Source organism: Saccostrea cucullata, unplaced genomic scaffold (genome assembly GCF_032062105.1).
Source record: "Saccostrea cucullata isolate Sc308-1 unplaced genomic scaffold, CSIRO_AGI_Scuc_v1 ctg1558, whole genome shotgun sequence".
In the NCBI taxonomy this organism is placed as follows: Eukaryota; Metazoa; Mollusca; class Bivalvia; order Ostreida; family Ostreidae; genus Saccostrea; species Saccostrea cuccullata.
In genome coordinates this window covers 287,508-307,921 of record NW_026933071.1, presented here as the reverse complement: position 1 = coordinate 307,921, position 20,414 = coordinate 287,508, and the positions used below count along the sequence as shown (strand labels likewise).

General features: G+C 32.1%; 3 protein-coding genes across 3 annotated transcripts; 1 reads left to right on the top strand and 2 right to left on the bottom strand.

Annotated features, from left to right (window-relative positions):
* Positions 1 to 1,606: 1,606 nt before the first annotated feature.
* On the bottom strand, positions 1,607 to 2,890 carry LOC134237204 (5-hydroxytryptamine receptor 2B-like). Its single transcript, XM_062719307.1, has one exon. The coding sequence runs from the start codon at positions 2,864 to 2,866 to the stop codon at positions 1,748 to 1,750; it is 1,119 nt and encodes a 372-aa protein (XP_062575291.1). The 5' UTR covers positions 2,867 to 2,890; the 3' UTR covers positions 1,607 to 1,747.
* A 4,156-nt stretch (positions 2,891 to 7,046) lies between these two features.
* On the bottom strand, positions 7,047 to 9,704 carry LOC134237215 (uncharacterized). The gene is made up of 2 exons (XM_062719319.1): positions 9,681 to 9,704; positions 7,047 to 8,438 (listed from the first exon to the last, which is right to left on the bottom strand). Exons 1-2 carry the CDS (start codon positions 9,702 to 9,704, stop codon positions 7,047 to 7,049), a joined length of 1,416 nt encoding a protein of 471 aa, XP_062575303.1.
* Positions 9,705 to 11,997: 2,293 nt separating this feature from the next.
* LOC134237203 (high-affinity choline transporter 1-like) lies at positions 11,998 to 19,651 on the top strand. The gene is made up of 8 exons (XM_062719306.1): positions 11,998 to 12,172; positions 13,230 to 13,337; positions 15,884 to 16,035; positions 16,153 to 16,278; positions 17,601 to 17,754; positions 18,114 to 18,221; positions 18,711 to 18,817; positions 18,915 to 19,651. The coding sequence occupies exons 1-8, from the start codon at positions 11,998 to 12,000 to the stop codon at positions 19,422 to 19,424; spliced, it is 1,440 nt and encodes a 479-aa protein (XP_062575290.1). The 3' UTR covers positions 19,425 to 19,651.
* Positions 19,652 to 20,414: the final 763 nt, after the last annotated feature.

Here is a 20,414-nt window from a genome sequence, read left to right as displayed (position 1 = left end):
TTTTTAAAGAAAAATATAGTTTTGATAAAAAGCGATGCATGTCTAGTTTCAACTTATATTTTAAGCAACCTACATTTACTTGAGGAATTGATAAAGTTAAAAGGGTATCATTTTTGTTCGATTTTCATCCGACTATACGTTATCAAGATATTCTCGACTATCGTCTCCATCATTTAGACGCATGCCTTTCTCATACATATCGAAGCAGTTTGATGATCAAGACTTATTTCCATTGTTTACTTTATTTATTTCCCAGGCGACAATTAATGGTTACATCAATGTTTCTTGTTTTTGTAGTAACCACAAAGGGCATTTCTGTACTTTTCATCGTATATAGAAATGTTTTTATCACATGACAGCTTTTCAGCTGGTAGTTATTCTTTTTGTTTGTTTTGCACTCTCTGTTTAATTTCATTCAACCAGACCCTGGGCTTTCCTCATAAACTCCGAACACAACACATGAAAGCCCAGTAGGTGCATACATGCCAAATGTTTAAGGTCGTTGCTAAAGATGGCTAAGGTTTTTGAAAAAGCTCTACTCGTCTCTATATATTTCATCGATAATATTTGACCCTCTTATACTGAGGTATTTAAAGTTCTCATTATTAACGATATTTACGTCACCCAGTTATAACGTCTGTCCAACAACATTATTGTTGTAGGGTGAAGAACATAAACACGTTCGATTATTATGTTTCAGATGCATTGCTGATCAAACTTTGTCCGATAATCATGACCCTGGGGGTAGGGTGGGGTCACAATAGGCAATCAAAGTTTAACATGGAAATATATAGGGAAAATCTTAAAAACATTCCTCTCAAGAACAGCAAAGCCATGAAAAGTCTTAAATGTATGGAAGCATCGTCAGAGAGTGTATATTCCAGTTTGTTCACTGTTCACTGTTTCTTCACCGTAGTTTATTTTAGTTTGTGCATATATTTCATTTTGAAAATAAATATCTCAAAAGTTGCATTTTGAATATTGATTGTCCAAAGATGGGGCTGCGTGCACATACTGAAAGAAAAAAAATTAAACATAGGCTTATCATGTTTATCGGAGCACGACAAAATGTTTGGAAGAAGAATTGGAAAAAATGTTTCTTTCTCTTTAAGTTTACCACACTGAAGAACACAAACTTTTTGTTGACTGGACTACTATTCTAAGAAAATGAATATAATGTTATACGAAAAAGCATAAAATCAACATAACGGATGTTGCTTCTCTAAACAAGATTTGAGAAAGTGGAAATCTTAAGGAAACGTGTTGTTCTCTGTAGCAAAAGTTTCCATAAATGTTTGTCTTATAAATAAAAGCGCCGTAAACCCTGTTTCATGAGTCTAGAGTATTCATTTCACATCCTGAACTTACTTTTGCAAACCTTTTTTTTTAAAAAAAAAAAAAAACCCAACAAAACAAAATTCACATATGTTTGTGAGGTTTTCACTTCTTATTTTTGTCGGATAAGCTGACAAATTAAAAAACTTAATATTACACATGTTTTTTTCGTGTGTTTAAAAAGAAAGCAAGATACAAACAAAAATAATAGATTACTAAATATGCGCAGTTAGAAAGAAAAAGTTATATTCGATATTTTTTTCTCGGGAAACTTAAGATAGTTTGCACTAATTATGCAATACTTGTACATCGCATTTACAGTGCAAATCCTACATGCAGCTACAAATAACACGTCATTGTCGAAACTAAAAAAAATGAATTCGGATATCGTACAATGAGAATTCGCTATTTACTATTTTCTACAACAAAGTCTTTGTGATAATTGTTCCCTAAATGTCTTGTGAAAGAAGGCATAAATGACAGGATTAACAACATTGTAAATGAAATACATGTAAATGACGATGATATTTAATGGAAGGACCCTTAAGGCCACTAACCATGAAGGAAGAAAAGCAACAATAAACACCAAAGCCACGATAGACAGCAAAAAGGCCGTTTTAATGTTTGCAATACGCGTTTTCTCAAGTTTGGCTTTTGACACGCTTCCTGGTTCTAAAATGACGTCCCTGATGCTAATCTGTGTATTTCCGTTCTTTTGCACAGTCTTATTACATTTTTCTTCTACTTTGTGATCGTCCTGCGCATTTTTCACGTCTCTGTTGTTTAGAACAGTGATCTCAGTCTGTTCTGTGAAGCACTGAGAGCTCCATATTCCACAGCAGTTGCCGGACAAAAACATTCCAATATTTCTTCGACGAGCTAAAACGGATCTGTATATCAAACTGTACAAAATGATGATAATAAGGGCGCAAATTCCAAACAACGACGAGTATATTTTCTGATAAATGTAAAGGAATTCCGTGTCTTGAGCCAAACAGACATAATCATGATGTGAAATGTAAGATATTGATGAATTTGGCAATAAGGTGATATTTTGGTAAACTGCGGTTGGTACGGGAACTGGTGTTATTCTGTATTGAGAGCAACATGTAATCCCAAGAAGTGCAGCAAACGCACAGAGACTCCCAACAGTGATTTTCGCTCGTCGTATTGTCATTGCATGTTTGAAAGGGTACACAATGCATAAATATCTATCCATCGCTATTGCTACCATGACAAATGCCGAAAACGGAACAGTTGTCGTAATAAGAAAAATATAAATCTGACATATTATGTCATATTTCAGTTGAAATTTGGCGGCTTCTGTAGCGATGGTAGAGGGAATTGTAACACAACACGTGACGAAATCGACACCGGCCAGGGTAAGGATAAAAATGGTTGAGGTAAGCTTTTTCTTGTAACGGGGGAAGACGTACAAAACGAGGGCGTTACCGATCGTTCCCACCACCGAGAATATGGACATGTAGCCAATAGCAATGTACACCTGCATCTCTAGCTCCGCACTCTCCATCTTGTTCTTTAATAAGATACAAGAGGTATAACTACAAAAGGTATTATTGCAACATAGCCAGTGTTTTCATTGAATGTTTAAATGTAAAAATATCATAAGTATTGACGAATATCAGAACTTTCAAAATCAGAGAAATAGGAGCAGTTATTTGGGAAATGTTAAAGAAAAAATGAAGATTAAATCGAGAATAGCGATAGAATATTCTCCTATAGAAATTTAGATTATTGTATTGGTAGTTTTAATTGAAATCAAAAATGGCAATAGATAGAACTTATTTTTAGCATTTATCTTAACATTTATCAATAAAGAACGAAATTAATAAATCCAAAAAAAGTTACAGACAAACCCAATGATGGATTATTTTTTCTAAAGAGGGTAATTAAAAAGACCATAGAATTTCTTTTTTGAATTGCTTTGAAACTTGTAATTACATAAGATTTGTCGGTAGTCTACGTTTCTATTTTTCTGTTTTTCCCAATCATGACAAGATGCACACGGCGGGTGTGACCGGTCGGCAGCCCTGGGATGCTCACTCCTCAAAGGCACCTGATCCCACCTCTGATGTTTTAGATGTTCTTGGTTGCTCTGCTCCTGTTTTGTATCGTATTTTGGACTTTTGATCTTAAATACTGTTCGTTATCTCCATATGTTTGAATTGAAAATATGAAATGGGGGGAATAAATCTTGGCTTTTAAAAAATCATGCTCTGATGGCTGTCTGAATAAAAACAAATTATTAATAATTAATTGATTAACTACCTACAGTATTTCAAGGATCAAAAGATATTGTCATAATCTCAAGTCAATTGATATTTCTACATTTTTTTAAAAAAAAAATTGATCATATTACATACAAAACAGTTACATTCATACGACTCTTCCAGAAACATTATTTTGCCGGCTCATAGTGTTTAATAATTTGTTTTTGGCGTTATAATAAAATTGGCACGTGTTATCTGATAATATCATTCCGGAAGTACGGTTAATACTGTGATTTCTCTGAAGAAAAGTCCTACGAGAAGAAAGGTTTGAGAAATTTTAAATTTAAAAGATTGAAGGGTACATTATAGATATAAAGAAAATCAGTATGACCGATTTTGATTCAGTTATTGTAGTTTTGAGTATACTAAGGTATCTGCTAATAAAGAAATTAGATATACATTGAATTAGTAACAAAATTCAGAAAACGACACCATTCACACAAACGAGTAAAATGATTGCTTATCAAAAATAAATTTTAATACACAAACTTCGTCAAAGATCCGAAGTTTATAAAAATATCTCAATGGAACATATACATGTACATGTATCCATAACATGTTTGCAATTGTATAATTACATTTATATATCAAAAAGATTTCATTTACCTTAATTTTTCTTCCCAACGGAAAATGTGCTACTTCAAAAGGAAAATCAGATTATCAGTGTTGCTGAATTGGTTTCCTCGTTCTGTTATACGTATTCCAGTTCCATTTCTCAGAAAAGATATGCCACGGTTAGATATAAGTTTGCCTTGTTTCGACTTCTTGTTGTACGTCTTGTTTTTCCCTGAATTATAAAATGAGGCCTTTTGCTTTGATTTTTTAAACTGCATTTATATATGCAATACAAAAATAGACCCATGAGCATACATGTTGGGAATGATGTGATTCATTTTTTTTAATGAGTTATGTCAGTTGAAATGCATTAAATAAGCATTTAAATGACCAAAACTAAGTCGTACGTACGAGATACTAAGTCCATCAAATGTACAAGATAATAAGCCGTACGTAGATAACAATAAGTCGCACGTAAGACAAAGTAAGTCATATGTATAAGATAGTAAGTCGTACGTCGAGATACTAGGCCGTACGTACGAAATGCTATTTCGCACGTACGAAGTCGTACGTGCGATATAAAGTACCGACCAGACCCAACCTGACGCAAGGCAGTCCCAGAAAGAAGTGCCAGCAGTCCCATTTTATGGGCGGAGCTAACTCAGAAAAACAATGGAACTATAAAAGGCAGCTGAAATTTATTCTGAGTAGTAGTTCAGGAATCCTAAGTATGCGAAGGTCATTTACATTTATGACCAGTACGTGCATAGAAACAATTTGAAATAATATTTACTGAAGAAAGAAAGCTTTCACACTGACATAAATGAAATACACTAAACATGAATATTTAATCACAATTATCTGGTATATCAATTCAATTTTTTCTGTGATTGATACTGGTTACCATAGTTATTTTTTATACAGAAAATTAAACTTGAATTGATTATTTTTCACCAGAATTAGCCTTAAATAGATCTTAATTATCATTGTAGGGTAAGGCCAATTTCCATTCTATCGGAATACTCTAAAGGCATTTTCTTAATAATCTTTGAAAAATTATTTTTTAATTTTGCCAAGTATTATTTTTCAGTCATGATTACTTTTACTGACAAGTCAATATAATTATTAATAGTTTCTCTAGCTCTTCAATACTCAGTTTTATGTGTTTTATTTGTAAATTTATGAAACCCTCAGATTATGTTAAAATTAATTAATCCTGGAAAAAATTTATACACATTTCATTTATATATATATATATTTGCATTACATAGATTTAAATTAGGGTCATTGTTGAGCAGCATATTCAATGATATATAACATTGATATGTGTACCCAAACGCATGCATGGTTGATTTTCTGCCCATAGGCGATTGAAATCGCACGTGTTGATACCATTTTATTTATACACATGATCAGCCAGGTGTACTTATTGTTTACACATGTAAAGAAAAACAAAGAAAAAGAAATAAATCACAATTCCCAGTATTTTCCAACTGTTTATTTTTTAAATAAATGTACTCTTTAAATAACTTGTTTATGAATTAAAAACTAATTGATCTATAAATTCCCCAATAATTGGTTACATTGTTTATGTTACGGAAAAGTGATGGCAGAATTTTATATCATGTCCATAAAATCAATTGTTAGGTTTTATTTGAGAGATTCATGGAACACTTTTTTTTAGCATAATACTTGTTAAGCATGTAGATTTTTCAATTTAAAAACATCTCTTATCTAAATATGACTCTTTATTTTTGATAGTGCCATTGCAAATTTGAGTATTTAATTTTACATTAAATTATAAAATAGGCCTACATTAAGATATTTTTTCTCATGAACATGTAGTTTATTTTAGGGAAAAAATCGCTCCTGACTTCCCTATCTAACAGTTTTATTTTTAAAATCTAAACTACATTTGTGTAAATATACAGTCCCTGAAAATATCAAATAACACAAATCATTTAATTTCCAATTAAATACTAGATAACAAGAGTCTTTTAAATGTGTTTGTATATTTCATTCTTAGAAAAAAATCACTTTAAAATGTGATGTTCATGTAATCTCTAGTTACTAAAAGATTGTAAGAACTCTTTGCTGTTTTAGTAATAGTTTAAACTCCTCTCTGCTGCAAGTTAACAAAACAACAGGGAGTCAGATAATTCAGAATACACAAGGGGCGGAGCTATCGTGTCACTCAGAACCTCTTTCACACATGAGTGAACAAAGCAGTCCCAGGGACAGCTGGGACTGCTGGGTAAATATAACTCATAAATTGTTTGGACGATTCATATAAAATATACGATGAAATTTCATAGAACTAACAGAATGGGACTAAAATTGCAAATTGTTCGGTATAATATTGTAATACCACAGGGGTGAAATAACGGGATTTTTGGATGACAAATGCTTATATAATTTTTCTTTCTCTGTTACGATTAGGTAGAAAAAAAATGTAATCTTCAAGGTTGCGCCGCCTTCACAAACCATTGCTTTAAAATAATTCAACAATTTATTTAAAAAGATAATTAATGATGTATAGTGTATTACATGAATAAAAAAGATGAAGCTTATTAAATGTTAAAAAAAAATCATTGATGTATCTTAAGTGGTTTAAATTTTATGGCGCTAGTCCACGAACTTTTTGAACAACCCTCGTACATATAGAACATATTTCAATTGAACATATCCACAGTTAACAAATCTGTGAATTACAAATTTTGGTTGCATGATAACAAAATAAGAAAACTTTGTATATAAATGTATCTACAAAAACGAATTTTGATGATTTTTATGAATTATAATTTCATTATGCTATTCTAGTGTCATATTAATGAATCAAATTAATATTTTTGATATTGTTGCATTCTACACTTTGAATTGATACACTTTAACAAGTCCTTCCAAGTATCCTATCCACAGAGTAGACTCGTATAGAGAAAGTGAGTATGGAGAGTTCACTTCATTCTCTGTCAGTAAGAATTTTAAAAACTCACAGTCAAAGCTCAGCAGATGGATCTGTTTGTTTAATAAGTCGGTAACAAGGATGTTACAGAGAGAGTCACACACTATATCAACTGGACAAAATTTCTCTGTCAGGTTCTGCCCACGGTATATCAATTTCACACGACCAAAGGGAGACATAATAACCAGATCACCTGTAGTCAGACTTGTACTGTTCACAACACAGATATCAAAGTCACTATTCTGTATGACTCTAACTGGATATGTAAACAGTCTGGTGTGACCGTCCTCCTGGTACTCATACTCATGAATGACGTCACCTGTCACTGTGATGTGTCTCACCACACGTCTACTGTGTGACTGTAATTTGAAAGGATCTGCTTCCTTGCTACTTAAGGTGACCAGTAGTCCACCGCCCACAGACTGACAGATTCCTCCTGGTTCCAGTGGATCTGTACTGACGACTGTAGACACAGATCCTGATGGTGACAGACAGCTGATTGACTTGTTACAATAGTCAGTGAAATAAACATCACCGTAATCAGTCACACACATGTCATAAGTAGGCGAGTTGACACTAAATCTATGTTTTTTGGTACCTTCCATGTTTACTTTTTCTATAATTTTAGACTGATGTTCACAAATGTAGCATTGATTTTTAGTGAAAGTCTCCAAAGCAGATATTGCTTTATCACCATATTGAAATGATTTTTTATGAGTCACATCAATATTATCTATATCCCAAGTTTTTCCTAACAAAGACTCAAGTAAGCCAACATTGATTTCACCTCTACTGAACCTCACTGAATGTTTACAGTTTTTTGTATGAAACTCCAATTCAGACAGCATTTTTGTCAGTTCTCTGTAGTTATCAATGAAACTGTAATCTGACATGGTGCTGTTGTTTTCCTCCATGAATTCCACTCTGTCAACAATGCCTCTCTTCTTCTTCTCTAATTCATATTTCATACAATTTAGTTGATCATTCTTTTTAACCAAATTGCCTCTCAGTGTTTTTCCGTGGCATTTTCTGATTTCGAATAGCCTGTTCAGTGTCTCATCGTAATGTTTTTGAAGCTTTTTAATCTCAGTTTCACACAGTTCTTTATTTTCTATGATCTGTTGTGGAATCTTTTCTATCTTCTCATCAATCACAGGGAGATCCTCTTCCTTGATCTTTTTAAGAAATTTAAGTAGACCTCTCCTCCTTTGGTTGGCTGCCGTGGGTATAGTGCTCCATTCGTGATCTGTGTGGTCTGTCTTGGCACATTTACCACAAATAAATTCATCACAGTCCTCACATATAACATCAATAGGTAAATCATGGGATTACATATCACAATGTGCTCTTGAGGAGAGCCTAATTGATACTTTTTTGAACTAGCAGCCATGTTTTTCAGGTGTTGTCTATCAGTGGGCTTGGGATAAAAAAAATACTGAGTGGATTGGGGTGGAGTAAAGTGGACTGATATGGAGTTGGAATTTAAAAACAGTTTCCTTACGATAGATCTCTCTTGCAACATCATTTTTTTTAAAAATGAAACAGGAAATAAAGTTAATGCAGACAAAAAGCTAATGGACTTTAAAAGTCACACACGGGGTCATTTTTTTCATATACCGGCAATTGATAAAGACTATAAGTAATATGACTCTGTGCTCCTATCCCAAACAAACAAACAGTAGAAAGAGGTGTTGACAGTTTTTATATCTAAAATAAAAGTAGAAAAAACAAATACACTAGGGATTTAATTATCATAGTACCAAATTATTTTTAATATCAGGCTTTTTCCTACGGTTTTTAGGTTTTAGGCCTTAAATAAAAATTGATATAGAAGCATTCTCAGGTACTGTAAATTCTTATTCTTGCTATGTTGGATATATATAGGTTTTAGGTCAACTAGTATTATATAACAATAATGACTTTCAAGGCGTAATTCTGCTGTATGCGTCAATTTAGTTTCCAGGCGTCAATCATTTTTTCAGGAGTAGCTCATTTGCATTTTTCAACTCAAAGTCCTCCTCAATTCCGCTTGGCTTCTTCTTGGTTAACACTCAGAACCTACGTTTCACCCTATATGCATTGAGACAAACTGACGCCCGAAATCCATCTCCAAGAGTGCCTCTATTGACAGTGTATATTCCAGGCGGAACATTTTATACAGCATTTCTAATTTATTTCTAAAACATAACATACATAATAAATGGAAATTGAAAATAATTATGTACCTTTATATCTCAGTTTATGTGACCATTTCAGCATTGCATTTGTTGACGTTAAAGCTATGAACACTTCTATACTAGGTTTGTCTGTTTTGGATAGGAGTACAGGGTCATATATCAATGTTTAGTTTTTAATCTTTTTTCCAGTCTTGGTTAAACACATTTCTATGTGATTCTCTGTGTAATATTTGAAGACTATTAGATTTTGGCTTTCATGGATTTCTTCCTTTATATTTATTCCTTGCTTCATTCACTATATACACATCCAAAAGAATATTGCATGAGGGATTGTATTCACACAAACATTCCGTACAATACAGACTCCACTCCATGACTCTTCATTACCACTCCACTCCACGCAGCTTTTTACCCAAAGCCCTACCAGTGCTCTAGATTTAAGTTTGCATATTAGATAATCATGGATCTTTACAGATTCTGAGTGCAAAAATTTGTAAATACGCTGAAATAGACTGAAAAGTTAAAATACACAGATACATGCATAATGATCTCTCAAAATGAAGGACACCTATATATTTTCTATAAATCTATTTGTCAAACAGAACCGCATGTTTATTTTGTTGATTACTTCAAATATTTCAAAACAAGAAGGTTCAGCATTAGCACAGCTTGTTCTTCCTATTTATAGAAACACATTATATACAAATACATGCGCTTTCTGTTCAAGCTCCTCTGTCGAAGTTGGAAAACACTTCTTATAATTAAATTATACTGCCAAATTTATAATGAATAAGAAGAAAAATTTTGTAGAGTATTTAATGAATACAAAATAATCATGATCATTACTGATATTTGTTTAAAGTATTAATCAAATTTACCAGATAAAATTAGTACATAAATTTGTATATACAACCTTTAAACACAAAAAAATCTTCTTTATGTGTAAAATATGTTAATAAAAATATTTAATTAAAAAAATGTTCAATGGGCTGGTTGCAGTTTTATTTTAGTGTTTATTTAGTTCATAGTTCATAGTGCAAAGTGTTTATTACAATGTATGCAATGCAATATATATTTCATTATTATCAACGATTTCTCATTTACAATAAGGATTTAATTTAATTAAAGACAGACTTTCAATTTATTCAATATTACACCTATTTATGAAATGAAATGTAAACAGGTGTGTGCTACGACTAAATAGAAAATAGAATATTTTGATTAAGAATTAATTTATAATAGCATGTTAACATAAAGGTCAAGATAGGGTAAGCCCCACTTTTGACTCTCGATTTTGTGTGTTCTTTAGAATAATGATATAGAACAATTTATCATTTAAAACCTGTTGCCATCCCTGCCACAAGTTGAGCATAATGGTTTTAAGTTTTGGAATACACATGCAGATGTCACAGAGAGGTAAGAAAACATGACAATTTTCGAATTTCCTTATTTCTATGAAAATTTATTTTGCTATTACAGCACATTTTGTTTCCGAAAATATAAATCTCAAGTTTGCCTATGTACCAAATTTGTAATATTTCGTAAACAAGTATTAGATGCAGTTTATGTGTGAAACTCACGGATGTGTCACCTGTCACTGTGATGTGTCACACCAGTCGTCTGCTGTATGACATGAACATGCTCCGGGGTCATAAAAATTAGAAAACCTCACTTTTGATCTCAATTCTCATTTCCACTTAATGTTCCTTTTGTAGATGTGAGCCTGATATCAAAGGTGAACTTACTACGAATTACTGAAATTTATGTAATGGATTTAATGGAAATTTATGGAACCTGATATCTTGTATGTCAAGGTGACCAGCAGTTCTCCATCCATTGACTGACAGAAGTGAAACTTTACTGATTGCTGTTGAATGTTTAACTAAAATAATTAATGCGTTTTTGAAAAGAACATGAATAATGTCCATTAAATTATTACAATGCTTCTAGATGTAGCTTTTTAATCTCTGAGTCACATATTGCTGTATTTTCTGTGATATTATAATATTTTTTATACAGTGATATTTATGAAGACTTTAAATGGCTTCCGTAGGAGGAGTGTGCAAATTATAAGGTCTTTTTTGTACATTTAGCATGTTAAGTACAAATGAAAACAGCAAAGTTGTAATTCTATTTATTTATTTGGTTGACGGAATACTCTGCTGTAAAATTAAGTGCAAAAACTATGACCTAGAAAGCTGAAAAATTGTTTGTGAATGTTATCAGAAAATAAAAAATTATAATAAAGACAAATCTAATGTAAAGTTACATAACACCTTTTTGTCTTTACAAATCAATTTGTATATTTGGACAAGCAGTAGATAAATCCAAATTCTTTAAGGACAGATGATACAAACAAATTTTTTCTTTGAAAAAGATATAATATCATGTCACAAGTTTAGAAATGTGGAGTTCTTTTTTTTTCCTAATCTGAAAATATTAGCAATAAAAATAAATCACATCATAAAGGTTTACAGGTGAAAATAAATTTCAGAATATGTTATCCTGGCGTTAAAAGTGTAATATACACACACCAAAAAAATGGCAATATCACATAGGCTGATTTTAACCATTTAGCTTTTCCTAATAAAATTCACCTGATTCACCTAATTTTCAAAGAAAACATTTGTTTGTATCATCTGTCCTTAAATCTCACCTTTGCTGGCTGGAGATAAACATGGCGATTAATGTTCTAGGTTTGGTGGTACTACTTGTGTTTTACCTTATCATTATTATTGTGGGGATTCTGGCCGGGAAATTAAAGAAGAAACCAGATGGGGTGTCCAGAATGGAGGAGGCAGTCGTGGCGGGGAGGGACATTAATGTTATCGTCGGAATATTTACTATGACAGGTAACTCTGCACAATATTGCATTGACAATTGTTCCTGTCAACGATACATTCATAATAATTTCCAAATGTAGGTTTCTTTATTTTAACTGTAGAGATTAGTTAACGCTTAAAATAAACAAATGAATACCTTGGTAGCTATACCTAATTTCATTATATGCATAAATATAAGGAACAACACTTCCTACAGTTAGATTGAGGGAAAACATCAAATGTGATCATTACAGGTAGAAATATGCATGCCTGTTTAAACAAGTCTTACGTATATTTACTTGTCTATGTGGTCAAATTGAATGTGCTTGCAAAAATATTTCTACTGCACCTGAGACGGTGAATGAAAACTATTTATTAAGGAGAAAAAGGCATGCTATATTTCGCCGGGGTTTAATTTTTATACTTTAAAAATATCAAGATATCCACAAGTTTACATCTTTTTTTATTCAAAATATATTTTGAATTTTTATATTAAATATTACTGCAAACTGCTTAAAATTCTACCACGATATCAAATCCTCTCAAGTCAGTACTTATATTTTCTTCCGAAGCATTGACCCACATAATGTGATTTTGCAATATTTACTAACACTTCTGCCTACCAATAAAATACTTTATTTTTCGCACGATTTAAAAAATACTAGTTTCAAAGCTATATCAAAGATATTATTGGCAATAGAAAAATAGATAGGCATGTAATTTATTCCGAAAGAGAATATTCACGTTTTCATTGCTGCTCTACCTATATCTGATTTATTTCTAACTAGTATTAATTTACAGATTGCACAAATTTAACGTATTTTATTTGTTTACTTTTCATAATGCCTCTTATATCAATATATAATAAATATGGTTTTAATGTAATAGTAAAGGTAAATCTTTTTATATATATCAATTTTGTGGTGAAAAAAAATGTATTAAATATGATAAGTATTTTGAAATGAATTTTCTAATCATTAGAAATAATGTTTGATTTCCTCTTCTGTATGAATTGCACATATGTACGTGTATGTTTCATCTCTAAATGTAACGACAAGATAACTAATTTAACACTTTGTATTGTTAGCAACAATAGTGGGAGGAGGATTCATAAACGGGACAGCCGAATCTATTGCATTCTCCGGTATGGTGTGGACATTGGCGCCATTTGGAATTTTTATTGGATTAATCACTGGTAAAATATTTTTTTTCCTTATTCAATTGTCTCTATTTTTCAAGAAAAAGACAACTTTCCTTGCTTTTACGAGGGTCGTTCAATAAATAATGCAACATGTCATCTACAAATATGAAAAAGTACATAATACATATTCTTAATAGGTTCAATCATTCTAGACATTCCATCTTGCCCTTTACACATGTATTATGTCTTTGTATCCATGCAAAGTACACCTCAGCATACACATCTTTAGGGATGCCCCAAAGGCACTGACGAGTATCACTTTCCATGACATATCTAGCATTGTACCATCTTCCTTTGATTGTTTTCATGTGTTTTGGGAATAAGAAGTTCTCACATTGTCTTAGATCTATCTAATATGACCGAAGGGAAAATTCTGTTCGCTTTATTTTCTTCCAAAACTTTATTTCTTTAAGGATATGTGCAATTGCATTCTTATGCAGGCACAGGAAAAATACCTTAGTTAACGTAAGTTGCACAACCCTTGCAAGAAATCTGCTTTACTTTACTTGGTCAAATTCGAACACAAAAGTTAATATTGCTAGTCCTTCAATACGTTGTATTTCCATTAGTGAACTCTTCAGATTTAGAGACGCGTTTGGTCGTCTGACTGGGACAGCATGGCGTTGCGGATAATACAAAATATGCCAGTCTCAATTCAATTTTAAATGTTTAGTGCATTTGTCATTCTAACCAAAGAATAGAAGAACTAAAAGACATATGAAAGAGAGCAAAAACCCTAACTTTATCGTCCATTAATAAAAAAAATACGACATTTCCGAGGTAAGTGTATTGTCTTCAAATGTACCATTACGATAAATAGATACATACCATCACCAATAGATGTAAATTAATTTCCTTGTCATCTCTACTCTTGATTTAAATAAAGTCCAAAACAATAAAATATTTCATAATATGCATTTTATTAGTATTTGTTCATCTACATTCAACATGTTGTTTACATGTTTATGTTACGTTTGTCCCAGAAATCCCGCGAGATTTGTACATTCTCCGACTTTTCCACAAAAGAGCGCACTAAGAACTATAACTCTTCAACAGTGGAAATAGAACGTATTGGATATATGTACTTGTTCTAATGGATCTCTCTAAATACATGAAAGCTTATAAAACATATTTGGCGCAGTTGCTTCTATTTATCATAATATAATGTCACCTTTTCTTTGATTCCACATTTTTTAAGAATTATTAATCTTATCTTTCGGCTGTAAAAAAGTGCACCTATATTTTGTCATTTATCAAGGAAGTTTATATCATGCATATATTCTATTCATATTTTTTTTTCAAACAGACCGTTGTTACATTCACCGCATATTCTCTCTAAAGCATTTGAAAGAAAATAAGGCACATATCTGAAAGAAATCTTGTTAATTTTTTTCATTGTCAAAATTCTACAAAATACTGTGATGTTTTAATGTTAAGTATTTTAACGATGTGTTTCCTTGTAAATTAAGCATTTTCAGAAACCATCTGGCACATAGCATCGATATCATCATTTAATGGTGTCCCCCAACATTTCAATCGGCCAGATTGATTGTAATATTTAAGCTCTTCTTTTTTTTCCTTCGGAGTTATAGTACTATTCATCTGAAAAGTATACAGCATTAAAGATAATTTTTTTTCTACATATAAATTCATATCTTAAGTATGAGTTCTTCGTCGATTTATTTAAAAAGTACTGTTTTCACATAGACTGTTATTTCATTTTCTTGGCAGATTTAATTTATAAACAGTTTTCCGCGCAGTGTAGTGACCATGCTTACTTGAAAAGTGAAACTTCTTTGCGAAGACAATGGGACAATTCATGGGGTTTTCTGTCTTAAGGACCTCTTTAGTAAAAAAATTAAATGCCTCAACATTTATTATGACATACCGTATGTTGCATTACTTATTGAATGACTCTCGTACAATAAGGTAGATTTTATGGCCTCTCCAACCGTATCAACGTATTTGACAGGCTAGATTCCTATTAAATGGGAACAGAAACTAATTTTTCCTTTGTAGAAATCTTTTTAAGTATTTCTGTGTTAGCAAATTTCTTTGTAAAAGATCAAACCCAAAGAACCAGATTTCTAGAATACTATTTCTTCATTAGAAGGGACGTGTAGAGATGAAATCATTAAGTAGACGCATTTAGTTACTTTTTTATAATAAAGTATAATTTTTTGTGAAAACCATTTACTGGAGGTATTGTATTTGCTCGTCCAATGAGAGAACGGCGATTTCTGACCATGTTGGACCCAATCCAAGAGAAATCGGGGGATGTTATTGTGGTTCTTGTTTATATAGCCACCCTCTGTGGAGATGTTTTCTGGACAGCCTCTATTCTTGTAGCGTTAGGTGAGTTACATGTATATTCACTCAAAGACCATTGTGATATGTTTCATTTGTGATAACCCAAGCTCACATTCCTCATACATATTCTCTTATTCTTCATACACTGAATACACACCCTCACACTGTGACATTCTCTCACACAAACGAAAGAAAGAGAGACAGATCTATATATTAACATTTGTTGACAGGAACAAGTCTCAGTGTAATTGTGGACCTACCTCTAAGTATCGCCATATTGAGTTCTTCTGCTGCTACCGTCTGTTACACCATGTTTGGTCAAATGGTCTCTGTCGCGTACACGGACATTGTTCAACTCATCTTCATTATAACTGTATTATATGTATTTATTAAGACATTTTGACGAATTTTTCGAAATATATGATGCAAGTCTAATCCCACACTTATCAACTTTTTGAATAAGACAAGTTATTTGAAGTAAAAATTAATTTTTTTGTAGGCTTTAAGTCTACCTTTTATCCTGACCAACGACAAAGTAGGGAGCATTTCTGATACTGCAGATATATGGATTGGACAGTTTGATGTCGGAATGACAAGTCCTTGGATTGACCTTTTCATTGCAATGGTAATGGTTTAAATTTAACTATACAAGAAAAGACTTATTTGAGGAGTCAATTCATTACCCTTTTTGAATGAAATACAGGGATTATCCAGGGTTTTATGTGACTTATTTAAAATATTACAAGCTGAAGAAATCGAACAGTGACCGATCAGGAAAAATATTATCATCAAACAATTCAATTATGTAAAGAGAGTATAAAACCCAGACCCTTGGAAATTCAAGAGGTGAGATCAGGTGTCTTAGAAGAGTGACCATCCCCTCCTGACTGGACAAACCCACTGTAAGCTCTATTTAGTGATCAGATAGGTCTTGAATAGTGAATAATTTGGGATATATTAACACCTTAAAGCAAATAATAAGCATGAAAATCACTACATAAATAAGGGAAATTGATGAAAAAGCTTAAATTTTGTTTGACATGCAATTTAGTTTTTGCTGGCCTTTATAATCTATTGTCGCTAGAACATTTAAATTTGAAATAGATGTAGCAGACTATGTCGTTTTTAATATTTCAAGTTCACTGGTATATATATATCGATTTAACATATAAATTAAAATAACAATTTTAATTGTTAAAAATCATGTATATCTTAAAGTAGAATGTGAAGCGACAATAGGTGTTTTCCTCTTTTCACGAAGAAATTCTTCATAAGTATCAAAAATAGGTCAACTAACAAAGGAGCAAAATAAGTGTCCGTCAGAAGTCCAACAGTTAATGAAAACTTTGTCTTCAAATCAAATATATATCTTGTTAATAAGGAACTTCAGCATCCTTTTAATATCAGTTAAGGACAATTGAGGACAGTGCGGTTTTTAAAGGGAATATTTTGCTGATGGCCATTCAAAAGATATGAAATTTTTTATTCTGTTTTTGTTGAAGAAACATTTGTCTTCAATATCAAAAAGTCTTTTTATCGTGTGGACTTTATGTGTAAAGTGTAGAAAAGTGGTAAATTTTGATGCTAACGATTTGAAAATTTAATGATGTTTAATAAAGTTAATTTCTCAAAGTTTTTCTGAGTTTTTTTTTAAATGGATACATCTGATTTTCACAACTTGTAGACTATTCTATAGCGCAATGTGTTTGAAATTTAAAGCAGTTGATATTTTTGTAAGGAGTTAAGATAATTTTAATGTAGAGCACTTGCTAGACAGCAATTAATAAGGATTTTTATGAAGTTATGGTTCCGTTCCAGTACAAGTAGGGTAGATCAGACTTACCTTAACTGACTAGTACAATATAAAAGTATTAAACTACGATGTCATTTTGATGAATTTCCTGATTGGAAAATATATAAAGTTACAAATTAAAGCATTTATTGTAGATTTTTGGGACAATTCCTTGGCAGTCCTATTTTCAGAAAGTGCTGTCAGTCAGAAGCGGTAGACACGCCCACATTCTCTCTATAGCCGGGGCCTTTAGTGCCATTATCTTAGCTGTTCCTTCTGTTCTTATAGGGGCTGTGGCAACCAGTGCGGGTAAATATCTCATTTACTGTCCCTATAAATGTAAAAAAGTTATTTAAAAAACAACATTTCTGTGTGGTGCCTATAAAAAGAAGCACATTAACTCATTATCATATTGTATATTTTAAATGATATTACCACTAAATATTATTGATGTAAGAAACATAGAATGTCAATTTAAAAGATCCAGTTCGTATGTTGTAAGTTTTGTATTGATATTAAGTCACTAAATTAAAATTTAACCCAATTTTTGAAAATGTTGAGAAGTTCCACGAGATAATACTGAAATGAGATTTAGTCACTGCAGTATATATACGTACAGTGTGTGAGTGTTTTGATGTTGTTCCTTTATGGTATTATGCTGTTTGTAGACTGGACCAATACGACGTTAAAATTTTCTCCCATGGCTCTGAATCAGTCCAGCATGACTCTACCGTATGTTCTGCATGAGTTCACCCCTAGCTGGGTGGCTGTCTTGGGTATGTTTTTGCGCTGAGAAAGTGACTCTTAGCTCATCAGAGAAGAATCTTCTTGTAATCATAATCAAGTTCATTCAATGTAAATAGAAAGAAAATAAAGAAAATTATTATTAATTTTACCCTAAAGGATATAATGGAGACATATTTTAAAATTCTGCAAATTATGTAAGGAAAACATTTTCTTATAATATTATCGTATAACTGGAGGGTCATTTCACCTTGAAAACAGCAAATAATTCATGATTCTTTGTTTACTCATATCAGTATCAGCTTGAACTATTATATTGATCCCCAATCTCCAGAAAAAATTTATTATAGAATGCAAATAATTTTAAAAAGTATTGCAGTGCAAAATACTAAGTAGACAGAAATGGCATTTTGACTTCATACAATTTATTAAGAAATAATTTTCATTTATCCAGGTGAAAGTAAAGAAAAATATAATTATATTAATAATATTTATATATTAATTTTACATGACTTATTCAGCATTGGGTGCTGTCTCCGCGGCAGTGATGTCGTCAATGGATAGCTCTATCCTTGGCTCCAGTTCCATGTTTACCAACAACATCTACAAGAAGATTCTCAGAAAAAAGGTCTTAACAGTAGAAAAAATAATTTACCTACATTCAGTTTTAGATATCAGATGTCTTATAGATAAACAGATAGTTTACAGCACCATTTGTTTTGTAGGCTGGTGACACAGAATCGGTATGGGTACAAACCATCTCTATATTCTGTGTGGGGGTAATGGCTACTCTCGTCTCCCTTTTTGTACCCATTGTGTACGGATTATTCGTTTTGGCGGCAGACATTGTTTTTGTAATTGTATTACCCCAGCTTTTCTGTGCTGTATTCATAAAGTGGACCAATGTTTATGGAGCCATTCCAGGTTTCCTCGTAGGAACAATTCTTAGAATAGGGGCAGGGGAAGTCCTATTAGACTGGAGCCCATTTATTGAGTATCCATTCTACAATGTCGAAACAGGACAAATATTTCCCTTCAGAACTTTTGCAATGATTATATCAATAATCATTATTGTGACAATTTCGTTGTTTGTTAATCTCCTTCGAAAACACTCCTGTAAAAAGTCACATCAAGTGTACATTCTGTCTCTTGATACGAAAGGAGACAAACAGAGTGAAATCATAGATCGTTCATCTTCCAGTGACCAGCTGATGTCTTCTCCAAAAGCAAAATAATTGTAAAACATATCTATTCAGGCGAGAAAAGGATGGCTTAAAATTAAAATTACGTTAAAATTGCTATTATCTTTCATATTATAATTCTACAGGTATCTTTACCAGTTTTCCATACATGCGTAGACCTTTTTTACATTTTATTTTCTCTTCAAAGCCAAATGTACTGCATGGAAAAATATTGAACAAACTTGCTATAAAGTATCATTGGCAGAATAAAGTATATATAAAAAAAATATTCCATTTACTCGAGAAAAAAATATAAAAGTTGAAAAGAATTTTGTCATTGGGGAAATATGCTGAAGAAAAAAAAAGATTTTATTCACATTTGCATAGCAGGAATTACTCTTAAAATTTGCTTCAACTTATTTGCTATGAAGTACATTCAGCCCATACATTAAATCAGAAATGATAAATTAAACGTAGTTGATGATTGCTTTTTTTTGGCATGACCAATGGGACTAGTTTTCGAACACTACAGGTTAATTCCTAAAGTTGTACAAAGAGCTAAAATGTTCCCTTAAAAAAGTAATGAATAATAATTTGTTAGACTTGCATGTCAACTCTAAAGAATATTCACTAGTGTCTCCTCTAGCACACATCCAGTTATATGTGAGTCCCATGAACTACATATTGATATATTGTGTGAGGATTGTGATAAATTATTTGTGCTAAGTGTGCCAAAAACAAATCATAGAGATCATGACTGGAAAATTACATAATGAAAGCCACTCAAATGAGGAGAGGTTTTCCTAAATTCCTGAAAAACATCAAGGAAGAGGATCTGCCTGGAATTGTTAGGGAGATAGAGAAGATTTCAAAACAGATCAGAGAAAATGAAGAACTTTAACATTTTGAGATTAAAAGTTACAGAATCATTATGGTGACGTTTTATACGAGCCATGTGAAATCCAAGTTAGAGAAGAAAAAAGAGGAATTGTTGAAACAGTAGAATTTATGTTGGAAAACAACGGCACCATGTCAGAATACAGC